Source organism: Dysidea avara, chromosome 14 (genome assembly GCF_963678975.1).
Source record: "Dysidea avara chromosome 14, odDysAvar1.4, whole genome shotgun sequence".
NCBI lineage: Eukaryota > Metazoa > Porifera > Demospongiae > Dictyoceratida > Dysideidae > Dysidea > Dysidea avara.
In genome coordinates this window covers 9623035-9648652 of record NC_089285.1, presented here as the reverse complement: position 1 = coordinate 9648652, position 25618 = coordinate 9623035, and the positions used below count along the sequence as shown (strand labels likewise).

The window sequence follows — 25618 nt, the reverse complement described above, 5'->3', positions numbered from 1 at the left end:
TTTCTACTGATTAACTTACTACCTGATGCCTTATTCAGCCAAGCATAACTTAATGTGGGTAATATTATGGGCCTGATTACTTCACTATTCTACATTACTTACATTGCTTAGGCCCAAGCTGTACCTTTTCACTAGCTACGTATCATGCTTGCAGAAGAGGTCTGCAACACACTACTTTTGATTACTCGGTTAATTACATAGTTTGTCTGCAATTTCATGTAAGCTTTGAATTTCATGTAAGCTTTGATAGTCAATATGCAAAATTAGGGGTAACAGGAGGTTGCAACATATTTGGACTGTGCTTAATATATTTTTTCTAAACTTTTTTTTCTGACAAAATTGATGAAAATAATTTTCATGTAACACATTGTTACAGTAAACAGCAATGTATTTGCTATGCACACTTTATGCAGTCCATATATACATACATACATACAGTACATACAAACATAAGTACATACATGCATACATATATACATACAAACACACACATTTTTCTGAAAACGATTTCAGTAAACCAGGCATGCAACCATTGCCAGCATTTGGCCAGCTGTGGGCGAGCGCCTGGTTCGTTGTAAGGAGCCAAAGCTACTGTGTGGCATTTGGGACCAAAGACTTTAATCCTTTTCTACAATGTAGTTAACATGAATTAACCTTTGTCCCCTATTTAGTGTCCCCTTTCTTTCTCCACTACTGTGTAGGTGTTAATTCACAGTATTATAAACACCCGTGTTTAATGACTGGATTCATTGTAGAGAAACATTTTGCACTTTCACTGTTTTTAATGCTGTATTGTGTATTTGTGCTGTGGGTCATTCCATGCCAAATCAACATGAAATTGACATGACCTCTTCTGATTTTTATATAATTTGGTACACACAAAGACTCAATCGAGAAACTACTCCACACCAAATTTCAGACCATTTGACTAATTACCTTTGGAGATATGACCGCTCAAAGTTTGAGGAAAATACTTGATCTGATTTACAGGTAACCATAAAAACCATCATAACTTGTGTTTGGCTTGACCTATGAACTTGTGGTTTACTTTATGAGAAAGGACATTAAATTCTCTTCGCAATGATATATATGTTTTGCTATTTACTTCAAAGGTAAAGTCTAACCACAAAAAAAGGACTTTTTCTTTGATCTTAATTTCCAAAGAAAAGGTAGTTTTAATTAACTTCATTTTTTGGATACAAACTCTTTACATGTATACCTTTCACTACTGTAAGTTTCAAATTGGGACATCACTGACAACATTGTTTTTAAGATACATTTTAAGTGTTATGTAGTAGCAATATGATAAATTACTATTATAATTTTAATATCTGAAGAAATATGGTAATTTAACTTGTAGTTTTTAACATGTACTTGAATTGCTCTGTGGCTGCTTTAGTTTGTTCTTTTGAGATAGTATAAATTCATCCATAACTGGTTCTTGGGTCAATTTTTGTGAGAATATCATCAATAGAAACTAAAATAGCTATCTGTTTCTCTGGCTGGATACTTGTATGATGGTGATGGATCATTAGGGATTAATATATTGATGCTAACTTTTCTGTCATCCTGATGTACTTGGAGAACACAACCCAACCACCATTTCTTTTCATACACAGCTGTGACAAATCCTGTAATTTTATCAACTGGAATTTCATCCTTACTCACAAGGGTAACCTTTTCCTCTTTACCAACACATGAATTTGAAAATTTCTTCGTTAGAACGGTAGAATTGCTTAATGGGATAAAGCAGTGGAGTTTTTGTATACCAGGAATAGTTCTACTTACTTTTAACCTTTCCTCTAAGTATTCTTCACTGTAGTTGATTGTTGTACTGTATTTAAAATGCAAGCTTGTTAAATTTTCAGCTCCCCATTCAAAGAGTTGACATGGAGTCATTATTTGAGAATTATATGGTTTCTGTAAACTTGCTTTAGCAGCTAGTCATTTTACGATGCCACCAATTCCATAATTTGGTCCTTTTCCATGTGATGTAGCATAGAAATGCCATTCAGCGTGTACTCCAAAATCTGATTTGTGATAACAGAGATTCAAGAATTTTTTTCTGTTTTTGTACTGGGCAGCTGATCCATCTGAAAAATAAATTATCTTGTCTACTTTCAAAACTTTTCTTGAAGGAATTACACTAAATGCTTCTGGAATAAATGTACAGTAATAGTGTCATGATACAAGCAATCAGATAATAACAAAGCTGATGTGTTGCAACTCTCCTGATTCTTTGTAGTATGCCACAAATGGGTGCAATGTTGCTTGTGAATTATTCCAATGAAATGCTTGTCTGCATCTTGCAATACAAAGGAATGGTTCTCTGAAAAGTCGCATATTACTAGAAAATGACCAGGCATCAGGTTTAACATGGTATCTGTCTGATAAAGGGACTGTTGTTTGGCAATGAATGAATGAGGTATCAAAAGTTTAATCTGGTCACAAAATGAGTCTACAAAGTCATCTGCAGGTTTAGTGATCATCTCCAATGTTGACCTGTCTACAGACACCCACTGCTTGTACTGGATAGTATCAATAAAGTTATCATCAAATATTTCATTTAAGTAATCTTTGAGGTTTAAGATTCCTGGTCAATATTCACAAGTTTTTAAATGACAAACAGGCTGTGGTGTATTACATAATATTTATGACAAGTGTAACACAGTGAGCATAATGCTGTAAGTGAATTTCCAATTTAGCAGTGAGCTCTGCCAATTTACCAGCAATCAACCTCAATTTTGTGTTTTGATGGATGGAGCAGACATACAGCATGTGTCCCACTACCTCCAGTTAAAACACAATTCTTAGGACACAATTCAGCAAATTTAACCTTTTCAGTGAAAATTTGATCTTTAAATTGCTGGTAAACCTCTAGTTCAAACTTTTTACGAGTCTGATGATATCAGTCGAATGATACCCAGCAAGAAAGATTGTGTCTCGATTAAAGTTGGTGACCAGAGGATTTCAATTCAAAAATGATTACTTTTAGGAAATCTAAAAGAAAAAATTTTTTGTCATCATTTGAGCCATGGCCTTGAATTGGGTTAGGTGTGGATAAAATGCCTCCTGATTTAACTAAGCTTTTTGCTTTACGAACCATGTAATTGGATCGTTTTCTATTCTTTTGATGCTCCAGCTCATTGGAAGTAAAGTCAAAATTTGTACCTTTATACTTTTCTCTTCTGTTTCATGGAATTTCATCTTCAGCTTCACGTTCGTCATTGTCATCTTAACCTTACCTCCAAGTATAGATTCATGAAAATCACTTTTGATTTTATCTAGCTTTCTCTTCGGATACTGTGCACCTGGTAGTAACTTATTTTTTACAACTGGTGATTCTCCAATTAAAGCTAAGCCTTTGTTAACGCTCTCCAGATCCTGATGTTGAAAATCATCGTCGCTTGATTCATACTGAGTTATTTCCATTTTCTGACAGTTTTTTGTACAGTTACTACATATCTTCTCTTCAAGAGTGAGAGTAAGAATTTTTGCACCCATCCAAGGTCTTAAGCTAGTTTTCTTGTGCCTTTGATTGTTAAAAGAATTACAACAACTATTAGCCCACTGCTTTTGTGCCATGCTTCAAAAAAATTGTAAGGAATAATTGATAGCTATAGAGCATTTCCTATCTGTTTTATATGTGACAGACTATTGCTTACATCATCTATTGCTTACATCGCTATGACAGCAAATAAATAAAGTCTTCATACTTCCACTGAAGTACTTTCAGTCTTAATCACAAAAGGGACTTGTAAGGCATGTGTAGTCTGTGCAAAAAGTAAGTAAACTTTTTGATGCTTTGCATAAAAGCAAAATAAAAGAGTATAGTTTTAATTAATTAGTTTTATGAAAATTGAATTTTTTGGTTATGTAGAACAGTAATGTGTTTACATCAGAATTCTTTTGTTAAATGACAAGTTCTGTGTTATCAGTTGCCAATGTACCCATAAAGATTGTAACGAAAATAATTATGTATACCTGGAACTGTTTACGTAATTTTCCTATAGTTTTTTGCAAAACTTTTATTAGCCAATTTGTCCCTTCTTGGTTTGCTCTGTTTGTACTAGTAATAGCATGGGTAGCAGTGAAATTTGGGATAAATACCACCAGTGTTGTATTGGAAATTTACCATTTCCAATACAACAAGAGTGGTATTTATCCCAAATTTCACTGCTATACCCATGCTATTCCCAGTTAATACCATACTCACTGCATATACACATGCTGTGCATTAGCATTGCCATGTCCGCAATTTGTCACTATGTACTAAACACGTGTCAACACTAATTGTTAACATAAATCCTAGCCAATGAAATTGCAATTACAACTCTTTCACTGCTACCAGTGAAATACGGGATAAATTTCACTGCTACTATTGAGACTTTTGTAAGGGCAGTGAAACAGGTATGGTATTAGTGCTGTTATATACATATCAGGATGAAGTACAAAACTTGTACAAATAACTACTAGGAAAATTATGATCTACACAAATTTCAATATTGCATGCTATATTGCTCCACATAAGAATTTGGCACTGTATTGTACTTTCTGATTGTTGTCCCAACTTGAAACTTACAGTAGTGAAAGGTATGCATGTAAGTAGTTTGTATCCAAAATATGAAGTTAATTAAAACTACCTTTTCTTTGGAAATTAAGATCAAAGAAAAAAGTACTTTTTTGTGGTTAGACATTACTTTTGAAGTAAATAGCAAACCATATATATCATTGCAAAGAGAATTTAATATCCTTTCTCGTAAAGCAAACTACAAGTTCATAGGTCAAGCCAAACACAAATTATGATGGTTTTTATGGTTACCTGTAAATCAGATCAAGTATTTTTCTCAAACTTTGAGTGGTCATATCTACTAAGGTAATTAGTCAAATGGTCTGAAGTTTGGTGTGGAGTAGTTTCTCAATTGAGTCTTTGTATGTACCAACTTATATAAAAATCAGAAGAGGTCATGTCAATTTCATGTTGATTTGGCATGGAATGACCCCTGTGCTATATACATGATACCATTATTTTTCCTTACTGCATTCCTCTGTAATTATTAATAAACATTTGCAGTAAAATCAGGATAGTCTAATATATTAGAGCAGTGAGCCACTCTTATAATTTTACTAAAATATTACTTAATTCAGTTTTGTCTATAAACTGATGAAATTGCTCAAGCTGCCCTATAAAACTTAGACAACCTATTGTGTAGTTTATATGGGAATACCTATTTATACTGTATTATGTATGGATCAATCACTTGTGGGTATTGATGAAACCTGGAATGGAATGGAACGGAATCAATCAGGGTGCGCGCCAAGTTTAAAATCATTTTGAACAGATTATGCACTGTTTCCAACTGTCATACAATAACTAGAATTGTGCTAGATTTAGTTTGTTCTGTTTATAGGCATGCTAGTAATCGTTCGCTCGAAAGTTCTATTCAATGCCCACCACGTGGCAAGGTGTGTGTGTAAATAAAAGCAGACATGCCAACTCTCACGCATTAGGCGTGAGTCTCACTCTTTGGCTAGTAATCTCACGCTCTCACGCCTAACCCTCTGTTTCTCACTCTTTCAGCTTAGTTCTCACGCATTTCTCACGCCTGATCTGCTTTGTAATTAGCCCTGTGCTTAAAATTGGGCAGACCTGTGCTTAATTTTGTACTTAGAACATGCGACGACCTTTTTTTTTTTTTTTTTGGTCTTCACTACCAAAAATCCTGGAGCTGCACTTGAATCTAGTCCACATTGCTGGTAGTGTTTGAGGTCTCACTCCTAAAATTGTTCAGAGGTTGGCATCTCTGTAAAAATCCATCTAGTTTAGTTTAATCCTGATGTAAAAGTACTTCCTTACCATTCTAAAAGGTAAACTACTGTAGTATTTTCATGTTGTAGTGGTATTCAGGCCTTGGTAGTACAATTGTCGCTGGTTTTCTGAAGCGACTATAATTCTACCATTATTGGCAGCGATTTAGGAGAGTTAGCAAACTGCAGTATGTTATATTAACAGTGGTTACAAAAAAATAGATTAGCTACACCGGTTTTCAGGTCCGTTGACCTATTCAAATTCGCACATGCGCTTCATTTGACTAAAAATCGAGCCCAGTAAAAATGGCCGCGAAGCACAACGTGAAGGTATCTACCCCAATTCAGATTAACGGGCCAGTAACAGTTGGCTACAGAGGTGTTACTGTTACACCGCTGGCCTCGAGCTCTCAGTCTCAGCCAATTCAAACATCAACGGCAATTGTGATTCCAAAGGTGCTTCTGAAAGCCATGAGTAAAGAAAGGAAGGGTGAGAATAAGATGTTTACTATAAGGAATATTAACACCACCCAAGTTTCGTGTGTTTCCCGCTTGGCTGAATTAATTAGAACACAATTGAAGGGCGATATCATTGCCCAAGATTTTGATGTTGGTTATGTGAGTGGAAGTAACTTAATCAGCTTAAGAAACAAAGAAGACGTGAGTGAAATCTGGGCCGGGGCAAACAGACGACAAAACATTGTTTTGTGGTGTGATGGATTGAAGCCAGGTGGCACTACTCAGACTAGTGCTGGTGTAAAGCGAAAAGCGTCAGACAGTGGTACCACACAGTCAAAGAAAGATGTTGCAGAACAAGTGCAACAGTGTGTGGAGAATCTGAAAAGGCAGCATGGAGAAAAGTTTACACCTAAGCAATACCGTGTGTGGAGCGAAATGATCAATGGTGGCATCCACAAAAGTACAACAGATCCTCCTACAACTTCTATGTTCAAGCGCTGTGGCAGTGAGATGCCAAGTAAGAAAGGATCATCTACAGTTGTAAAAGACGCTATGGTTGAGGCAGTGCAACAATTAGCAAGTGCCATTACTACTCCACATCAAGCTGTGCCAACCCAAGTAAAGGAAAAGTCTGCTAGTCCAAGTAGATTAATCGATGGAAGGTCAAAGTGCTACAAACAGCTAGCTGAATTGAAGAATCTTAAAGATTCAGGGATAATATCTGACGATGAGTTTCTAGATGAACGTGTGGCTATATTACAAGTGTTAAAAAAACTAGGTAACAGTTAACAGTACAGTACATAAACTATTTAAACAGCGTCACTTAAATCATCACATGTTTTTAAATGTAGCCACAGTGTGAAATGAATCCACGACAATCTTCTTGTGATATCAGGGTGAATGCCATAGTTATCACTAACCTTGGAGTCATCTGATAGAGGCGGGTATCTTCTTTTATTATTGTTTTTACTTTGCTAAACACTTCCTCTGCTGGCATAAGATCAAGTGAATATGGTGGTAGAAAACATAATCTTGCATTTGCTTGAGCTTCAACCAAATCAGTAACCTCATCTATATGATGGATACTTGCATTGTCCATCAACACAACTGACCTTGTGTTAATGCGATTAAAGGGATTTAAAATCGGCACAAAACAATTTCGAACAAAATCAGCAAATCTGTCCCCATTAATAGTGCCCTCTGTAATGTGTACATCATGAATGCCATCTAAGGATATAAGTGGTATTGCTGAATATCGTACACCTCTAATTAGAAGTTGGTGGTTGTTCAAGGGCATCCCTCTAATGCTGTATGCTTTCTGTCTTAAAGCATTTCGGTTGTCACAACCAGTTTCATCAAGCCATACTAGCATTGATGGGTCATAGCAAGAAACTTCAGCCATGAATTTAGCCCTTAGATAGTTGGATTGCTGTAGAGCAACGTGATGCATTGACTGTCTTGTGCAGCCCATTTGTTTAAGGGCTCTGCAGATTGTAGGTATGCTAATAACTACTCCGTAATCATCATTTAACATCTCTTGTAACTCATGAAGGTATAGAGACCAGGTTGTGTCAACACCAGCCTCAGCAAAGTAAGCTGCTCGAAGTTACCTAATAACTTTTCCGGGATGGCCCCAGTTTGACGAAATAACTGTAAGTATCGATGCACAGTTTGCTCTGATACATGAAATTGGTCATACATTACATGCCATTCAGTTGTTGGGCTTACCATTCACTAGTATTGCCATCATGCATTCACCCATATGCAGCAACACCTTCACATTATACCCCCACCCCTACATGTATACTAGTCAGCGAGCTATGTTCTCTTTGTGCATGTATCATCACGCCTATGCATTTACTTCAATCTGTTACCCCCCCTTCTTAACCTGGTCCCCTTCCTCATCTAATAGCTCTCGGCCATCTCCCAAGTAGCAGTCAGATCTGGCACATACCAGAGATTCAGGAAGTAATCCAAACCTCTCGTCAGGCAGGCGCAACCTCTACTTCAAGATCACTCATCCGATCAGGCAGTAACATGAATCCACCCATCATGGTTAGCGCTGGACTCCCACCCATCCCTACCAAGTTGCTCAACAGAATTCAGGATGGACTCTTCATAGAAATGTCAGACCTACTACCTGATACATTAACATCTGCTGAATACAATGCTGGTGAAGACCATGGTGACAGCCGAAAACCAAAGCACCACAGAGAGCTAAGCATTATGGAGTGGGTTCAGTCCTTTGGAGTGTACATGGCAGTGATGTCTCGCACAAAACCGCATCGCATAGCAGATCTTCTGGGCTACCAACAGCAGATTATCCAAGCCTCATACAATCGTCAGCCAGGTTGCTGGGCAGTTTATGATCGCCAGTTCCGCTTGAAGGCTTCTGCAACCTCTTCAACAGACTGGTCAACGATTGATCTCAATCTATGGCATGATGCTTTCCCTGACCAAAACATGACCCAGGCACTACCTCCATCGCAGTCACAGCCAAGACCCCAATACAGCACTCAGAGGTATGCAAGCAACCAACCCAGACGTACCCCTCCATCACAGCAACGCATTTGCTTGGACTGGAACGATGACCCCAACCCTGACTGCCCACATCCTCATTGTAAATACGAGCACACGTGCTATAGATGTGCCTTCAACCCCAGAATTGTTGATAAACGCCACAAGGCAATGTTCTGCCCAAATAAAGGTAAAAGGTTTCAACGCGAACCCCTCATCAACCAACCAAGGGGACAACTGTGAACTGAAGCTGACTGTTATCATTACTTGATTGTAACTATAGTCCTAATTTGATGTTGTAATGACTAGTTACCAATACTGTTTGAACAAATGAGTCACACTAATCTGTATGTTTGTTTATCATGCTATGCAACTGTACTGCATGCCCCCCCCTTATTGCATATTACACAATACTTACCCCTCCCCTCCCCATCCTATCTAGCTGATGCACTGGATCTGGATGAACGTCCATGGATTAACCAATGGCTCTTACAGGTGGAAAAATCATCAGATATTGTGAAGGTTCCTGCAGAGGCAATAGCCATTACATCACCCCTTATTGTCAAAAACTGGAGCAACCTCTTAGCAACACACCCAGATCAGTCCCTAGTAAATTTCTTCCTTGCCGGAATCTCGCAGGGTTTCCGTATAGGCTATCACAACCCTCAAAGCTCTCTGAAATCTGCCAAACGGAACTTAGTTTGTGCTCTACAACACCCTGAAGTAGTTGATCATTATTTGGAGGAAGAGCTGGCTCTTAAACGAGTCACAGGGCCTTTCCTCAAGGAATTAGTGCCAGAAATACATATCAACTGCTTCGGAGTGATTCCCAAAAAGCACCAACCGGTAAATGGCGCCTTATAGTGGATCTATCCCATCCATCGGGCCACAGTGTGAATGATGGAATTCCAAAGCCACTCTGCTCCCTTTCCTATATCACTGTGGATTCAGCTATTGCAGAAATTATGAAATTGGGAAGGGGCACACTGCTTGCCAAAGTCGATGTTAAGAATGCATTTCGCCTCTTACCCGTCCATCCAGCAGATCGTCACCTCCTAGCTATGAATTGGAATGCACAGGTCTTCATTGATACTTGCCTTCCATTTGGCCTAAGGTCTGCACCAAAACTTTTCAATATCCTTGCTGACCTTTTATCTTGGATTCTTGAGCAAAAGGGCGTGAGTCCTCTTCTCCACTATCTGGATGATTTTCTCATTATATCTCCACCCAAATCACCTGCATGCTTTAACAACCTCCAAGTTATTCTCGAAGTATGCTCACACCTTGGTATCCCCTTAGCAATGGAAAAATAGAGGGACCTGCAGAGACACTTACATTCTTAGGAATTGCCCTAGACACCCAAAACATGGAGGCCCGACTTCCACCTACCAAGCTGCAGAACATTCGTAACGAGATTAAAGCATGGCTCAAAAAGAGAGATGCCAACAAAAGGGCCATCCTATCACTTGTTGGTCTTTTACAGCATGCCACGAAAGTTGTCAAGCCTGGCAGAACATTTGTGTCACGAATGTATATCGTCTCATTTCCTCCGATACTTCAAACAAGTCATCCAGTTTTCCAGATAGTCATTCCACATCTTATCTACACCTTGTGAACCATTACAATAGCCGCAAACACGTTAAGTTATATACTAACATTGATATTTCCTATGGCATTTCATATCCGTGTATTTGTTCTCATGTCATACAATCAAGTGTAAGTATGTATCTTCACGAGACTAATTATGAGGTGCATAATATGCACTTTTGCATGCACACTCACACGCATACCCCATAATGTATATTGTCACACTAAGCTTTCTCTTAGGTACACATATCGCACCTCTTCTTTATTTATTAATTGTTTACACGGGCATGCTTGCTTCAAGTTCGCACTTACATTTCACCTCACCACGCATCTGTACACAATTTCCCCATGTATTGTTACCAGGCTGCTACCTTTATGGTCTACTGTCATCATCCTTTGTAGATGGGTTCCACCACCTCATGCCCTTACCAGATGCTGCACATTTAACTGATCTCTACTGCAAGGCCAACCAATTCCTTATTCAAGGACTGGCTCCATCAACTATCACAACATACTCAGCTGGAAAGAACAAGTACATTCAATTCTGCACAGCATCTAGAATTTCCCCGATACTGTCATCAGAAACAACACTGATCCTGTTTGCTTCCTATCTGGCTACTGCTAACATGTCCCACACCACTATTAAAGTGTATCTGGCAGCCATCCGTCATATGCACGTTGTTGCAGGCCTACATGAACGGTTCAGTGAGCAGCTCACTCCTCGACTTCAGCTAGTCTTACGTGGCATAAGAAAGGCTCAAGCATCTACTTCTTCACCGAGGGTCCGACTGCCAATCACTCTCCAATTAATGCAAAGCATAAAAAACATACTCTCTAACCAACCCCACTTGTACAGAAATATCATGCTTTGGGCTGCTTGTTGTTTGGCCTTTTTTGGATTCTTGCGTGTTAGCGAGTTTACCATCCCAAGCCACAATGGCTATGACCCATCTCTACACCTGTCACTCCAGGATATCTCCATAGATCACAGAGATAATCCCAATGTTCTGAGAATCCATGTCAAACAATCAAAGACTGACCCTTTTCGGCAAGGCGTACAAATTTACTTAGGCGCAACCAACACAAATGTATGTCCCATACTAGGTATCCTCCCATACCTGGCACGAAGAGGAACACAACCAGGACCTCTATTCCTCACAGAGAATGGCTAAGGCCTTACCAGACAAATTTTCTGCACAGCATTAAACTCAGTCCTGTCCGAATTGTAAGTTAATTGCAATTGGTACAATTCCCACAGCTTCCGCATTGGAGCAGCAACCACCGCAGCCAAAGCAAATATACCTGACGCATACATCAAGATGTTAGGCAGATGGCAGAGTGACGCTTACCAAAGATACATCAAGACACCTCCATGTGAGCTAGCCAAATTTTCCGCATTGATAGCTTCAGCTTCATCTAGTATTCCACAGCAGAGTGACAGCACCTAGATAACAGTAACAAGAAACACATGAACTGACTTGATATGCAGCACTACACATTTATTGCACGCTTAAGTACAGTATCATACATCACACAGAGTACTGTAACTTGACTGTATTCTACAATTAGCAAGTGCCATTACTACTCCACATCAAGCTGTGCCAACCCAAGTAAAGGAAAAGTCTGCTAGTCCAAGTAGATTAATCGATGGAAGGTCAAAGTGCTACAAACAGCTAGCTGAATTGAAGAATCTTAAAGATTCAGGGATAATATCTGACGATGAGTTTCTAGATGAACGTGTGGCTATATTACAAGTGTTAAAAAACTAGGTAACAGTTAACAGTACAGTACATAAACTATTTAAACAGCGTCACTTAAATCATCACATGTCTTTAAATGTAGCCACAGTGTGAAATGAATCCACGACAATCTTCTTGTGATATCAGGGTGAATGCCATAGTTATCACTAACCTTGGAGTCATCTGATAGAGGCGGGTATCTTCTTTTATTATTGTTTTTACTTTGCTAAACACTTCCTCTGCTGGCATAAGATCAGGTGAATATGGTGGTAGAAAACATAATCTTGCATTTGCTTGAGCTTCAACCAAATCAGTAACCTCATCTATATGATGGATACTTGCATTGTCCATCAACACAACTGACCTTGTGTTAATGCGATTAAAGGGATTTAAAATCGGCACTAAACAATTTCGAACAAAATCAGCAAATCTGTCCCCATTAATAGTGCCCTCTGTAATGTGTACATCATGAATGCCATCTAAGGATATAAGTGGTATTGCTGAATATCGTACACCTCTAATTAGAAGTTGGTGGTTGTTCAAGGGCATCCCTCTAATGCTGTATGCTTTCTGTCTTAAAGCATTTCGGTTGTCACAACCAGTTTCATCAAGCCATACTAGCATTGATGGGTCATAGCAAGAAACTTCAGCCATGAATTTAGCCCTTAGATAGTTGGATTGCTGTAGAGCAACGTGATGCATTGACTGTCTTGTGCAGCCCATTTGTTTAAGGGCTCTGCAGATTGTAGGTATGCTAATAACTACTCCGTAATCATCGTTTAACATCTCTTGTAACTCATGAAGGTATAGACCAGGTTGTATCAACACCAGCCTCAGCAAAGTAAGCTGCTCGAAGTTACCTAATAATTTTTCCGGTCCATCCCTTCGATGCCTAATTTCAACATCCCCAGTTTGACGAAATAACTGTAAGTATCGATGCACAGTTTGCTCTGATACATGAAATTGGTCGCTGATTTCCTTCTGGGTTAAATGATAGGTGGGCCTGTAATAAGCCCATACTATCCTCCATCGCAGGTTGTAGCTGTATGGCTTCGTTGCATTCATGATCATAGTTCCCGCAACGTACGGTCATTCAAATACTCGCGCCATGTTTACGCATATGCGAATTTGAATAGGACAACGGACTTGAAAACCGGTGTAAATGATCGTTGTTCAGCTAAGATGCATTTTTGCAGTGGGCATTAAATAGAGTCGTCGAGCAAATTACTTGTAGCTGTATGGCTTCATTGCATTCATGATCATAGTTCCCGCAACATACGGTCATTCAAATACTCGCGCCATGTTTACGCATGCGCGAATTTGTGTCGATGATTGACTAACTACAACCCATATAATACTATTATTATTAGCATTGTATTAGGCCTAGGCATGTATTGTATAATTGTTTTGTGTTTTCGCTTGTGGGGTTGAGTTTTGGGTCACGTGAATAATAGAAGAGTCAACACGTGCTGGTATAGTGTTAGTAGTCCGTCAACTCCTCCTGCTCCTGTACATCACATCAACGTGAAGCGTCATTCTCCCCTTCCCTACATGGTGCTGTGACGCTGGAGTCGTTTCGTCAAACGAGCTACTTCCGGACCTTGTAACCCCTCGCGAAAACGCTTGGTACCGTAGCATTTCTTAAACGGTACCCCGGAAGGCAAGCGCTTCACCTACAGTGTTCATTTGTTTTGTGTCGTTTTCCTTGTAGAAAACATTCACGGAGATGGAGGAGACTCAACGTACAAAGGGATCACGTGCGGCGTATCGCGCACATGTTACTCGTATATTTAAGAAAGTAGACGAGAATCTAGAGACGGAAACCCCATTGACGGACACTCAAGTCGCCAAACTCACCAGCAATTTAGAACAGTTAACCCAGAAGAAGGATACATTACAACAGCTGAACGGGCAGATCGCCTCATCAATACAGACATCAGAGGAATTAGAAACTGAGATTCTTGAAGCAGAAGAAATACAGGACACCATCATTGAGTATATGAGTCTGATTAAACACCGCCTTGAGAAAACTAGAGAACCTGCACGCACTCTCAGTGTAACAGCTCCAGAGTTTGTACCCACGTTGCCACCACCAGTAACCAGAGAACCGGTAAGCCGGTTACCTAAGTTAAGCTTACCCCACTTTTCGGGGGATACCTTGATGTGGCAAGTCTTCAAAGACTCGTTTGATGCAGCCGTACACAACTCTCCTTCCCTAAGCAAAGTGCAGAAGTTCAACTACTTGAGAGCGCAGTTGCAGGGTGATGCACTGAGGGCCATAGCTGGACTACAACTCACTGATGCTAACTATGACCATGCCATAGCCCTTCTTACACAGAGATATGGTCAGTCTCATAAGATCGAACAGGCACACATGCAAGCTCTGTCACAAACCAACTGTCCCACCTCGTCCTTGTCCAGTCTGCAGTTGTTCTACGACACAATAGAAGCCCACATAAGAGGATTGACTGCACTTGGCAAAACAGAAGACTCGTATGAATCAATGCTAGTGCCTATCATTCTGGGAAAGCTACCAAGTGATGTACATAAGAACCTTGTTCGAGAACACGGCGTTGGGGCATGGACCATCGCAGAGTTAAGAGATGCCATTTGGAAGGAAATCACTATTTTAGAATGTGGATCATTGTCCAACAAGTGCAAGACAATGGAACCCTACCAGTCTACAATGGCTACCACTCTACATACCGGTGCAAGTGGACGTCAATCCCAACCTGCTAATTCAGGTACTAGTAAGAACACCTGTGTATTTTGTAAGGGTCCACATTTTTGTGGTCGCTGTGATGTTGTTAAGGATCCCCAAAAACGCTTTGAATTAGTTAAGAAGGGGAAACACTGCTTTAATTGTTTGGGGCACCATAGGGCTTCACAGTGTCCTTCAAAGTGGAGATGCAAATTGTGCAGACAGAAGCACCATACTAGCTTATGCGGCGCATTTACCAAGCCATCTGAGTCTAATACCACTCCAGTCACTACACAGGCATCTATCACAACAGAGAGAGTGCAACCTCACACTTCTGTTCAACCCCAAACAACAGTACAACCTCAGTCAACAGTACAATCTCAGACAACAGAAACCACTACACCATCATCCACTGCAATGAATGCTGCCATTATTCCCCCAGAGCCCGCCACACGTACAAATTCTATGTGCTTATTGAAAACTGCAGTTGCTCAAGTTAGTGTGAATGGCATCCGAGTGGAAGCACACATTCTGTTCGATGAAGGGGCCCAGAGATCCTTCATGTCTAACCAACTAGCCAAGAAGCTAATGATATCTCCTCAACAAACTGAACACATCAATATCTCTACCTTTGGAGGAGAACCAACCCTGACCAAACAGTTGGACAATGCTACAGTCAACGTTGAGACACTGACAGGTGAATCTATTCCAATATCAGTTCTACTGGTCCCAGTCATTGCGGCACCCCTACAGAACAGGTATCATACTCACTTGATAAACATAGAACACTTACAGGGACTTCAGCTAGCCAACCCAGTGTCAACATCCAGTAACTTTTACATCTCATTATTGATTGGTGCTGATTATTACTGGCAGTTCGTGGGTGACCACATTGTGCGAGGTAATGGACCTACTGCAATGCAGTCCAAACTAGGTTACCTTCTGTCTGGACCACTTGTTGTTCCACCAGCTCCTACTACTAACGCCAGTATGTTTCATGTTTCCACACCAGCTACTGACTGTAACAATGCTCCGACCTTTTGGATGATGGAATCTGCTAATGTCACACAGCCTGAGACAGCAGAAGTAGAGAACGAATTTCTGGAGAGATACCAACAATCTTGCATCAGGCGAGAAGAGGATGGTGCATACCGTGTGAAGTTTCCTTGGAAACAAGAATATCCACCCCTCCCTTCAAACTATGCAGTTTGCAAAAACAAGACCCGCTCTTTAGCTCGCAAACTCAGCCACACTCCTGAACTGCTGCACCTATATGGGAAAATTATTATGGAACAAGAACAAAGAGGTTTCATCGAGAAGGTAACTGCACCAGACCTTACCAAGGATGTCCACTATATACCACATCACCCGGTTAGTAAAGCTTCCTCGACAACACCGATCAGAATCGTGTACAATTGTAGCTACCGTCAGGCTAGACACCCCAGTCTTAATGATTGCTTGCTAACTGGTCCATCCTTCACAACAGACATGTGCTCTATCCTCCTACGCTTCCGTTCCCATGCCATTGGAATTTCTACAGATTTAGAGAAGGCCTTTTTACATGTTAGGCTGGATGAGTCCGACCGTGACAACACCAGATTCTTCTGGTTATCATCACCATCTGATCCAGAAAGTGACCTTGAAATTTATCGATTTAAAACTGTCTTGTTTGGCTCTACCAGCTCCCCATTTATGCTTATGGCCACACTACATCATCATCTGAATTCTTGGGATAGCCCAGTAGCTCAGGACATGAAGCAGAATCTCTACGTGGATAACGTCATTAGTGGATGTAGTACCGAAGCAGAAGCTATTAAGTATTACAGAGAAGCCCGATTCATAATGACACAAGCCCAATTCAATTTGAGATCATGGGCATCTAACAGCTCACAACTGCAAGCTGTTACAGTGGCTGAGGGAACAGCTGATTGTGATGTTACTGTAAACCTATTAGGATTGTTGTGGAACACAGCTACTGACACCATTAGCTTCACCCCTAAACAGTTTCTATCCAACACAGAAGTACCACTACCTGTCACTAAACGTTTAGTACTCCAACTTTCATCAAAGGTATATGATCCTTTAGGAATTTTGTCACCGGTCACAATTCAAGCAAAGATTTTAATGCAGGATCTATGGAGATCAGGTATCGCTTGGGATGACCCATTGTTCCCAGAACACACAAACAGATGGTGGAAGATAGCTGAGGATCTACAAGATACCAGTAAGATTACAATACCTAGATTTTACTTTGGACCAACATACTCCCAGCCAGTAGAATTACATGTGTTTGCAGATGCCAGTATGAAGGCCTATGGTGCCATTGCATTTCTTAGAACTGGTGAGCACACCTGCTTTGTATTGGCCAGATCACGTGTGGTACCGCTCAAGCCACACACACTTCCGCGACTTGAATTGATGGCTGCTGTTGTCGCATCAAGACTGGCTCAATTCGTTGTTTCATCTCTTCCTCACCTACTTCAGAAATACGCAGTTAAGCTGTGGAGTGACAGCCAAATTGTGCTTCATTGGTTGTACAGTAAGAAACGCTTAAAACAGTTCATTTCAAACCGAGTTCAAGAGATTAATAAGACATTCCCAGATATTCCTTGGCTCTACTGCCCAACCAATGACAACCCGGCAGATTTACTAACAAGGGGATTGAGTGCTGCTCAGCTAAACTCATCGTGTTTGTGGCAACAAGGCCCACCGTGGCTCACAGATGAAACTCGTTGGCCTGCTTGGAATCATAGTGAGATCCTACACCTACAAGTGGATGACGATGTCATGGAGACAAATACCAGTGCTACTGACCTACCTAACACAGTAACCCCAGGTATTCACAACCTTATTGAACTTACAAAGTATAGTTCACTGATGAAAGTATTAAGAGTGTCAGCTCATGTTTACAGATTTGTCCATAATACTAGGAATCCCACCAAGCGACATATTGGTCCACTGTCCGTGGATGAAACTAACAAGGCACTTACTCTCTGGATCCACAGTTGTCAGCACACCACCTTCCACAAGGAAATTTTGAACATTAGGGCTAAACGTGGAAAGAGATTACCTCTCGTGAGACAACTACGTTTGTTCATGGACAGCTCTGATTATTTACGTTGTGGCGGGAGGATCCATAACGCGCATGTAGATTCTGACACCAAGTTTCCTATCCTACTACCTAAACATCATCCCTTGACAAAGCTGATAGTGTTGGCTGTTCATAAGGAGCAACTTCATGCAGGTGTAACTGGAACAGTTACGTCTATAAGACAAGGATACTGGATCCCCTCGGCTCGACAGTTAGTAAGGCAACTAATCAGAAAGTGTGTCTCCTGCCGTAAGGTATCAGGAAAACCCTACATGGTACCAGAACCACCGCCATTGCCACTTGATAGAGTTAAGGAGGGTAAGCCGTTTGATGTTACGGGTGTAGATTTCACCGGAGCCCTGCACGTGAAGAACAATGGAACTGAAGAGAAGGTATATATCTGTTTATTTACGTGCGGTCTGTCTAGGGCAGTCCATTTAGAAGTAGTTTGTGATCTGAGTGTTGAAACCTTTCTGAGAGCATTCCGCCGATTTGTGTCACGTAAGTCACTGCCCCAAGTGATGATATCCGATAATGCGTCTACATATGTGTCTGCGAGTAAGGAGTTGGAACAGATTTTTACCTCAGATAAGCTAGGAGAATCCCTGAATGCCAAGGGCGTGAGATGGAAGTTTATCCCCAAACGTGCCCCTTGGTACGGGGGGTTTTGGGAAAGGTTGATTGGTATTACGAAGACGGTATTGAGGAAAGTCTTGGGAAAGTCATTTATTACATTGGAGGTACTACAAACCTTAATAGTTGAAGTTGAAGCAGTACTAAATGATCGCCCCCTGACCTATCTATCAGCAGATGTGACTGACCCTGAGCCATTGACACCATCGCACCTGCTCTATGGACGACGCATGACTATGTTACCTTACCCAGCCGTAGAAGAGGAACAACATGACCCTACCTTTTTATCCAGTACATCACTGCGTGACAAGGTCAACAGACAAACACTATTGTTGAATCATTTTCAGAGGAGATGGCAGAGAGAATATTTAACTTCCCTCCGAGAGGCATACAAGGCTACAGGTACTTCTAAACAATCAGTGAAAGTGGGGGACGTCGTTCTGGTGCATGATGATATACCCAGACTACAATGGCGTTTGGCTGTGATCGAAGAATTGATGGAAGGCCTTGATGGATATGCTCGAGCAGCCAAAATAAGGACAAGCACAGGGAGAACAAACCGACCAATTGCCAAGTTGTACCCTCTTGAGTTGAGTTCCCCATGTGAGCCTACAACATGTGATGACAACAGAGATACTGATAGGGACAATGATCACGATGTTAGTTCTGAGCCTGTTCACCAGAGACCAACCAGAGATGCTGCTGCAAGGGCTCGCGTACGAATTAAGAGTTGGACTAATCAGTTAACCGTGGCCCCGGAGGATGTCGATGATTGACTAACTACAACCCATATAATACTATTATTATTAGCATTGTATTAGGCCTAGGCATGTATTGTATAATTGTTTTGTGTTTTCGCTTGTGGGGTTGAGTTTTGGGTCACGTGAATAATAGAAGAGTCAACACGTGCTGGTATAGTGTTAGTAGTCCGTCAACTCCTCCTGCTCCTGTACATCACATCAACGTGAAGCGTCATTCTCCCCTTCCCTACAATTTGAATAGGACAACGGACTTGAAAACCGGTGTAAATGATCGTTGTTCAGCTAAGATGCATTTTTGCAGTGGGCATTAAATAGAGTCGTCGAGCAAATTACTTTTAGCATGCCTATATTAGTGCGGTTGTTATAAGTAAATAATATGCCATACCCGGAAAAAAATGGTACCAAGACAAATTTGGTATCAAAAGATTCAGAATTTATTATAGAACAACATACTTAAAATCCTCTCTCAAATCGTTTGGGGAAAAAAAGTTATTCATTTATAAATAATAGAGGGTAAAGTATCAGATTCATCCTTCATTTGTAGCAAACATAATGTCCATCACCTGAAATGTTTGTCAACTATGTTGGCGGCACCTGAAAAAGTCTACAACTACACCGAATTTACAGTGTTTCCTTGGTGATGTGGTGGGCTTTTATTTGGTAACTTGGAAATCACTCTGTGTTTATTTGACTGAATGACAGTTTTGTAAGTTATTACAGCCAAAACATATAGCAGCAATATGATTAGTTTAATCTGTAGATTGGATAAAAATGAGTGTGGAGCAAGACAGCTCAGAATGTGTTCCTGAGTTTCAAGAAGACTGCTGTGTGATATGCAATTTATGTTTTGACCCTCACTGAGTATAGTAAAAGGCATGAGTGGTCTGAACTCACTACCTATTTAACTGAACGCATTAACATGACACCTATTGGAACTGTTCTAGTTCATCAAAAGTGTCGCAGGGACTATACTGACCTTAAAAGAATGATGCATAGAGAATCAGGTAACAATGAGTTGCCATGCCCCAAAAAATTAAGGTCTAGCTTGCCTTACTTCAACTGGAAAGAGGAATGCATGTTCTGTGGGAAATGTGCTGAATTTGACACTCGCCATCCAAACAGAGCACAGGTTAAAAGGGTAACAACACTTCCCATGCGTAACAACATCCTAGAGCAATGCAATAGGCGAGGGGATAATTGGGGTTCTGAAGTTCAAAATCGTCTTCATGGGTGTATTGATTTAGTCGCAGCAGAAGCAGTATATCACTCAAATTGTTTATCACGGTTTATGCTAAGCAAAGATCCAGACAAAGCAATACCAGATAGAAAGGTTCAAGGTAGGCCAGAAGATCAAGGAATGCTGCATTGGTTTAATGTGTTATGTCAGTGGCTTGAATCTGAAGCTGATTCTGAATCATACACACTATCAGAATTACACAGCATAATGGTAGATTTTGCTGATGAATCTGAAGTTTACTCTATCAAAAGGCTAAAACAAAAGCTACAGGAACATTATAAAGAGTTTATATTCTTTGCTGAAGTTGAAGGACGTGAAAACGTTGTCTGTTTTAGAAACATGGCAAAGTACATTATAAATGAAAGATGGCACTCAGAAAGGAAAGCGAATGTAGAAGATGAAGCAGAGCGTATAGTAGTTACTGCAGCCAAAATCATACATGCTGAAATTAGAGACAGAGAATATACTTCTGAACATTATCCAACAACTGAAGATATTGCAAACACAGAACAAAGTAGGAAATGGGTACCCCAATACCTACAAACACTGTTAAAAGCTATTGTTACATCTGAATTGAAACAGAACAGCATTGGCCAGTGTATTGTGCAGGCAGCTCCACCAAAGTCGGTGATCACTCCAACACTGTTTGGTTTGGGTGTTGAGATGGACCACGTATTTGGATCAAAGTGGCTTATCAATGAATTGTCACGATTGGGCTTCTCAGTAAGCTATGATGAAGTGATCAGATACAAGCAGTCGGTTATTCAAAGTGAAAGTCTTGAGAACACATTGACTGAGTATCTTCCAGGCACTTTTACTCAGTGGGTGGCAGACAATGTTGATCATAACGTAGCAACACTAGATGGGGAAGGGACTTTCCATGGAATGGGAATTATTGCTGTTTCGACACCTGAAGATAAGACACACTTACCTTAAAAGCACGGGTAATCACAAGGCAAAAACGTATGAGGGTAAATGGCTTGATTAAAGATAAAGGAGTGCCAATATTTCCATACATAAGCCCTCCGAATAAAGGCCTAGCTTCAGTATTTTATAAGCCCATTGTTCAACTGCAGTATCCTTACACTTTGCCTTCAATGCTGTGTTCAAATCTACTTTGGCATTCTGGATGGGTATTTAGCCACGCCAAACCAAGACCAAATTGGTCAGGTTTTATGCAGCACATTTTCTGTGATAGCCAAAACTCAGTTTCAAAATCTGAAATACTTTATCTTCCAATAATAGATTTGAATCCATCTGATGAAACCTGTATTTTCTCTACCTAGCTGTATATCCAAAGACAAGCAAGGGAACTGAACATACCAACTCCATGTATTACTTTTGACCAACCTTTGTGGATTAAAGCTGTAGAAATTGTCAAGGCAAAGTCATTGAATGTTGTGTGTAGGCTTGGTGGCTTTCACGTTATGATGAGCTTCTTAGGTAGTATTGGCTCAATGATGAAAGGATCTGGATTAGAGGAAGCACTGGAAAATATCTGGGAAAGCTATTTCTAGGGCACTGCGTAGGCATTTCTTAGTTGAGGCAGCTTTAGTAAATAAATTGATGTTACGAATTTGGCCAAACATACCCAATTTAGATTTGACCACCAGTAGTCATCATGAAACACCTGCAGAGGGAGAGAATGTCACTGAGCAAGGTCTGTCTGTGTCTGTTGATAATCAAAATGTTTCCCCCTGCATTGGTGTACCAACCTCTTGCTTGCTTGAAACTGGCTGTACAGACATTAATGATGAAGAACTAGAGACTGGTAATGATATAGACAAGCTTGATGTCACTGAGGTAGACAAGATTTGCAGCTTGTATGAAGGGATTAAAGACAAGCTTTTGTCAGTATCTAGTATTGCTGAATCACAGGAATTGATGAAGTTAGAAAGCAGTTTGCTCAAGTACAAAGCATTGCTCTCCAAGGAATCACCAACAGCTAAGCTATGGCTGCAGTATATTGAGTACGTGGAAACTTTGAAGCTTTTTATCAGAGCTGAAAGAACAAGAGATTGGAATTTGCACCTCATTGCAGTTGGAAATATGATCAATCTTTTTGCTGCAACTGGCCACATTAACTATGCCAAAAGTTCTCGGCTGTATTTACAACTAATGCTGCAGTTGCCAAATGACCATCCGTGGCTATATCAGTGCTTCATTAACCATGGATTTCATGTCGTTCGAAGAAGCAGTAGATACTGGGCAGGACTATGGACAGACTTAGCCATTGAACAAGTAATAATGAGGTCCATAAAGAGCCGTGGAGGTCTTACAAGAGGGAGAGGAATGACAGAAGCTGTACGTCTGCAATGGATTTACGGCATGCACAAGTGTGCTGAAATCCATAATGCCATGACTGCTATCACAGATTTACAGCACACAACAAGTGAGCAGCACATTGAATTAGGAAATTCAAGGAGTAGCCGTGATTTTGAAGATGTTAGTGCAGTTCAAAGATGGTTTGATCAACACGAACCATTTCATTTAAATGAACACAGGCTTCGTTCTTTATCATCTGGTTTAACTGCTACTGATGGTGATGGAATCAACTGTGACAGAACCGAGGAGGTTGGCATGAAACTTCAGAAGTGTCTTGATAATGTCAATGTCTTAGAAGCGTCGATTAAAAGAAGTGAACAGATTAAATCTTTAGACCATCTATGTCCAGGAGTTCAGGTTGATAAACAGAGAGTGCACATAAACCCAACCCTGCTGTTTTCCAGGTTAATAGCTATTGTACAAAGAGAAGAGGACATGACCCCATACTTTGAATACGAACTTACACCGATTCCAACATCTTTATTTAAAGATTACGCTATGCGCAAAACTGCTAAGTCACAATTAGCAAAAGTTTTGACAAGCAATGTGCCAACCTTGGAGCAAAATTCGCAATCTTTTCATGTACTGGATGGTGGAGCTCTTATTCATAGGATTAAATGGCCAAAAAAGGCAACATACAAAGATATTGCGGGAATATATGTTTACTACGTGCAAGAACACTATGGACATAGTTGTGTCGTTTTTGATGGATATAAGCAGGGTCCTTCCATAAAAGATCATGAGCACCAGAGAAGACTTGGGAAAGCATGTGCTGATATTCAAGTAAGAGAGTTTATGGAAGCACACCCCAACCAACAGATGTTTTTATCAAATGAAGGCAATAAATGTCAGTTCATCTCATTGCTCCACCAATATTTGGAATCTGATGGGCAGATTGTTCATACCAGTAGAGGAGATGCTGACACACTGATAGTCACAAAAGCTTTAAGTTATGCTGCTCAGGGAAAGGAAGTTAATGTTGTGGCAGATGACACAGATGTTCTTGTTCTTTTGATGTACCACTGGACAGAAGGCATGGCAGATGTTTATTTCTCTTCCGAAGCAAAGAAGAAAAAGACACAGGTATGGAAGGTACGTGATTTAGTTTTCAAAGCTGGAAAACTAATAACTTCAAACCTTCTGTTTGTGCATGCATGGAGTGGCTGTGACACAACATCTGCAACCTATGGCCATGGTAAAGCTTCCCTGTTGAAGAAGGTGAAGGAGTCAGAAGAAGTACGGTAGATATCCCTCACAATGAGCGATACTAATGCAACAGCACAATGGATAGGCCAGGTGGGTATTAGATTATTTGCTATCAATTTATGGAGATGGTATCATCAAGCAAATCATTGCTTGATCCTCAAAAGCTTCCACCCACAGAACGTGCAGCATTCCATCACAGTTTACGGGTTCACTTGCAAGTTATAATATGGATGAAGCTATCAATTGACATTTTGGATCCTAGGTAGTGGGGTTGGAAACTCAATGGTTCAAATTTTACACCAATAATGACAGATTTGGAGGCAGCGCCAGAAAATTTGCTGAAGTTTGTTCGATGTAAATGTAAGCTCACATCGAGAAATCCATGTGGAACTAACTTGTGCTCCTGCCATAAAAATGGACTAAAATGTGTAGCGGCATGTGGAGACTGCCGAGGAGAAGGATGTAATAATGCTGTTGAAATAATTCTAGAGACAGAAGAAGAGCATACTAACACCGATTCAGAAAATTTACTACAATAACTCTGTATACTAACTATGAACTCAATTATTATGTGTAATTCTTGAATTATTATATATATATTGTGCTACCTAAAATGGTGTTGTGGAAGCAGTAGTAAACACAATAAATAAGGTGCATAATAAAATTTAATCTTAAGTATCAGTGCCTTTATAACATTTTTGACTAATTTGGACAAAAATTTCAAACGCACGTAAAAAATTTTCCCCGAAGAGGATTTTAGAGGATTTTGGATATGTTAATCTGCAAAAAATTCTGCTTCTAATGGTACCAATTGCAGCTTGGTACTATTTTTTTCCAGGTTAAAACCTTCAACAACCGCACTATATCAGAAGCAAACTAATTCTAGCACAATTCTAGTTATTGTGTAAAGTTGGAAACAGTGCACAATCTGTTTAAAACGATTTTTAAACTTCGCCGTGGTTCTGTTTCATTCCGGCTTTCATCAGTACCCATCACTTGTTCACAGAAAATGCGCAAGTACCAATCAACAAATTTTTTTTATAGTTTTTAAAAAATTGTCTCTAAACAAAGATTTTTTTCCATGAAAATGTACAGCTCACACGAGCACGTCCAACCTCCTGTGGTGCAGTAGATTGGACTCCATGATAGCCAGTTCCTTTTTCTTGAGCAACAAACTAAGCATCCACTGAGGAAATAAATGCCACTGCAGGCCCGTACGCAGAGAATTAAAAGGGGGGTTCTAGTTTGACCTAGTAGGTGATCCTAGACGTGGGGGTCTGGGGGCACAGCCCCCAGACGCTGACAAACCTGTTATATTTTAACATTAAAAATATGCCTAAATGAAGGTTTCTGCAAACAATGGCACATAATATAAGTATATCACCACACCAAAGCAAAGTGGCCATAACACACATTATAACTACTATACGTACCTATTTAGCAGATGATAACAACTGTCTGTAATATAATGTACAAAACTTCATATAGCTAGCTAGCTAGTACTTACGTAGTTATAATAAGACATACCTTGCTATATAGCTAGATACACTCTTG

At 40.2% G+C, this 25618-nt stretch overlaps 3 protein-coding genes across 3 annotated transcripts; 1 reads left to right on the top strand and 2 right to left on the bottom strand.

Moving 5' to 3' along the window:
- Positions 1 to 7108: 7108 nt before the first annotated feature.
- LOC136244064 (uncharacterized) lies at positions 7109 to 7669 on the bottom strand. The gene has a single exon (XM_066035585.1). The coding sequence runs from the start codon at positions 7667 to 7669 to the stop codon at positions 7109 to 7111; it is 561 nt and encodes a 186-aa protein (XP_065891657.1).
- Positions 7670 to 12203: 4534 nt separating this feature from the next.
- Positions 12204 to 13181, bottom strand: LOC136244063 (uncharacterized). Its single transcript, XM_066035584.1, has one exon. The coding sequence runs from the start codon at positions 13179 to 13181 to the stop codon at positions 12204 to 12206; it is 978 nt and encodes a 325-aa protein (XP_065891656.1).
- A 655-nt stretch (positions 13182 to 13836) lies between these two features.
- On the top strand, positions 13837 to 19311 carry LOC136244061 (uncharacterized). The gene has a single exon (XM_066035583.1). The coding sequence runs from the start codon at positions 13837 to 13839 to the stop codon at positions 19309 to 19311; it is 5475 nt and encodes a 1824-aa protein (XP_065891655.1).
- Positions 19312 to 25618: the final 6307 nt, after the last annotated feature.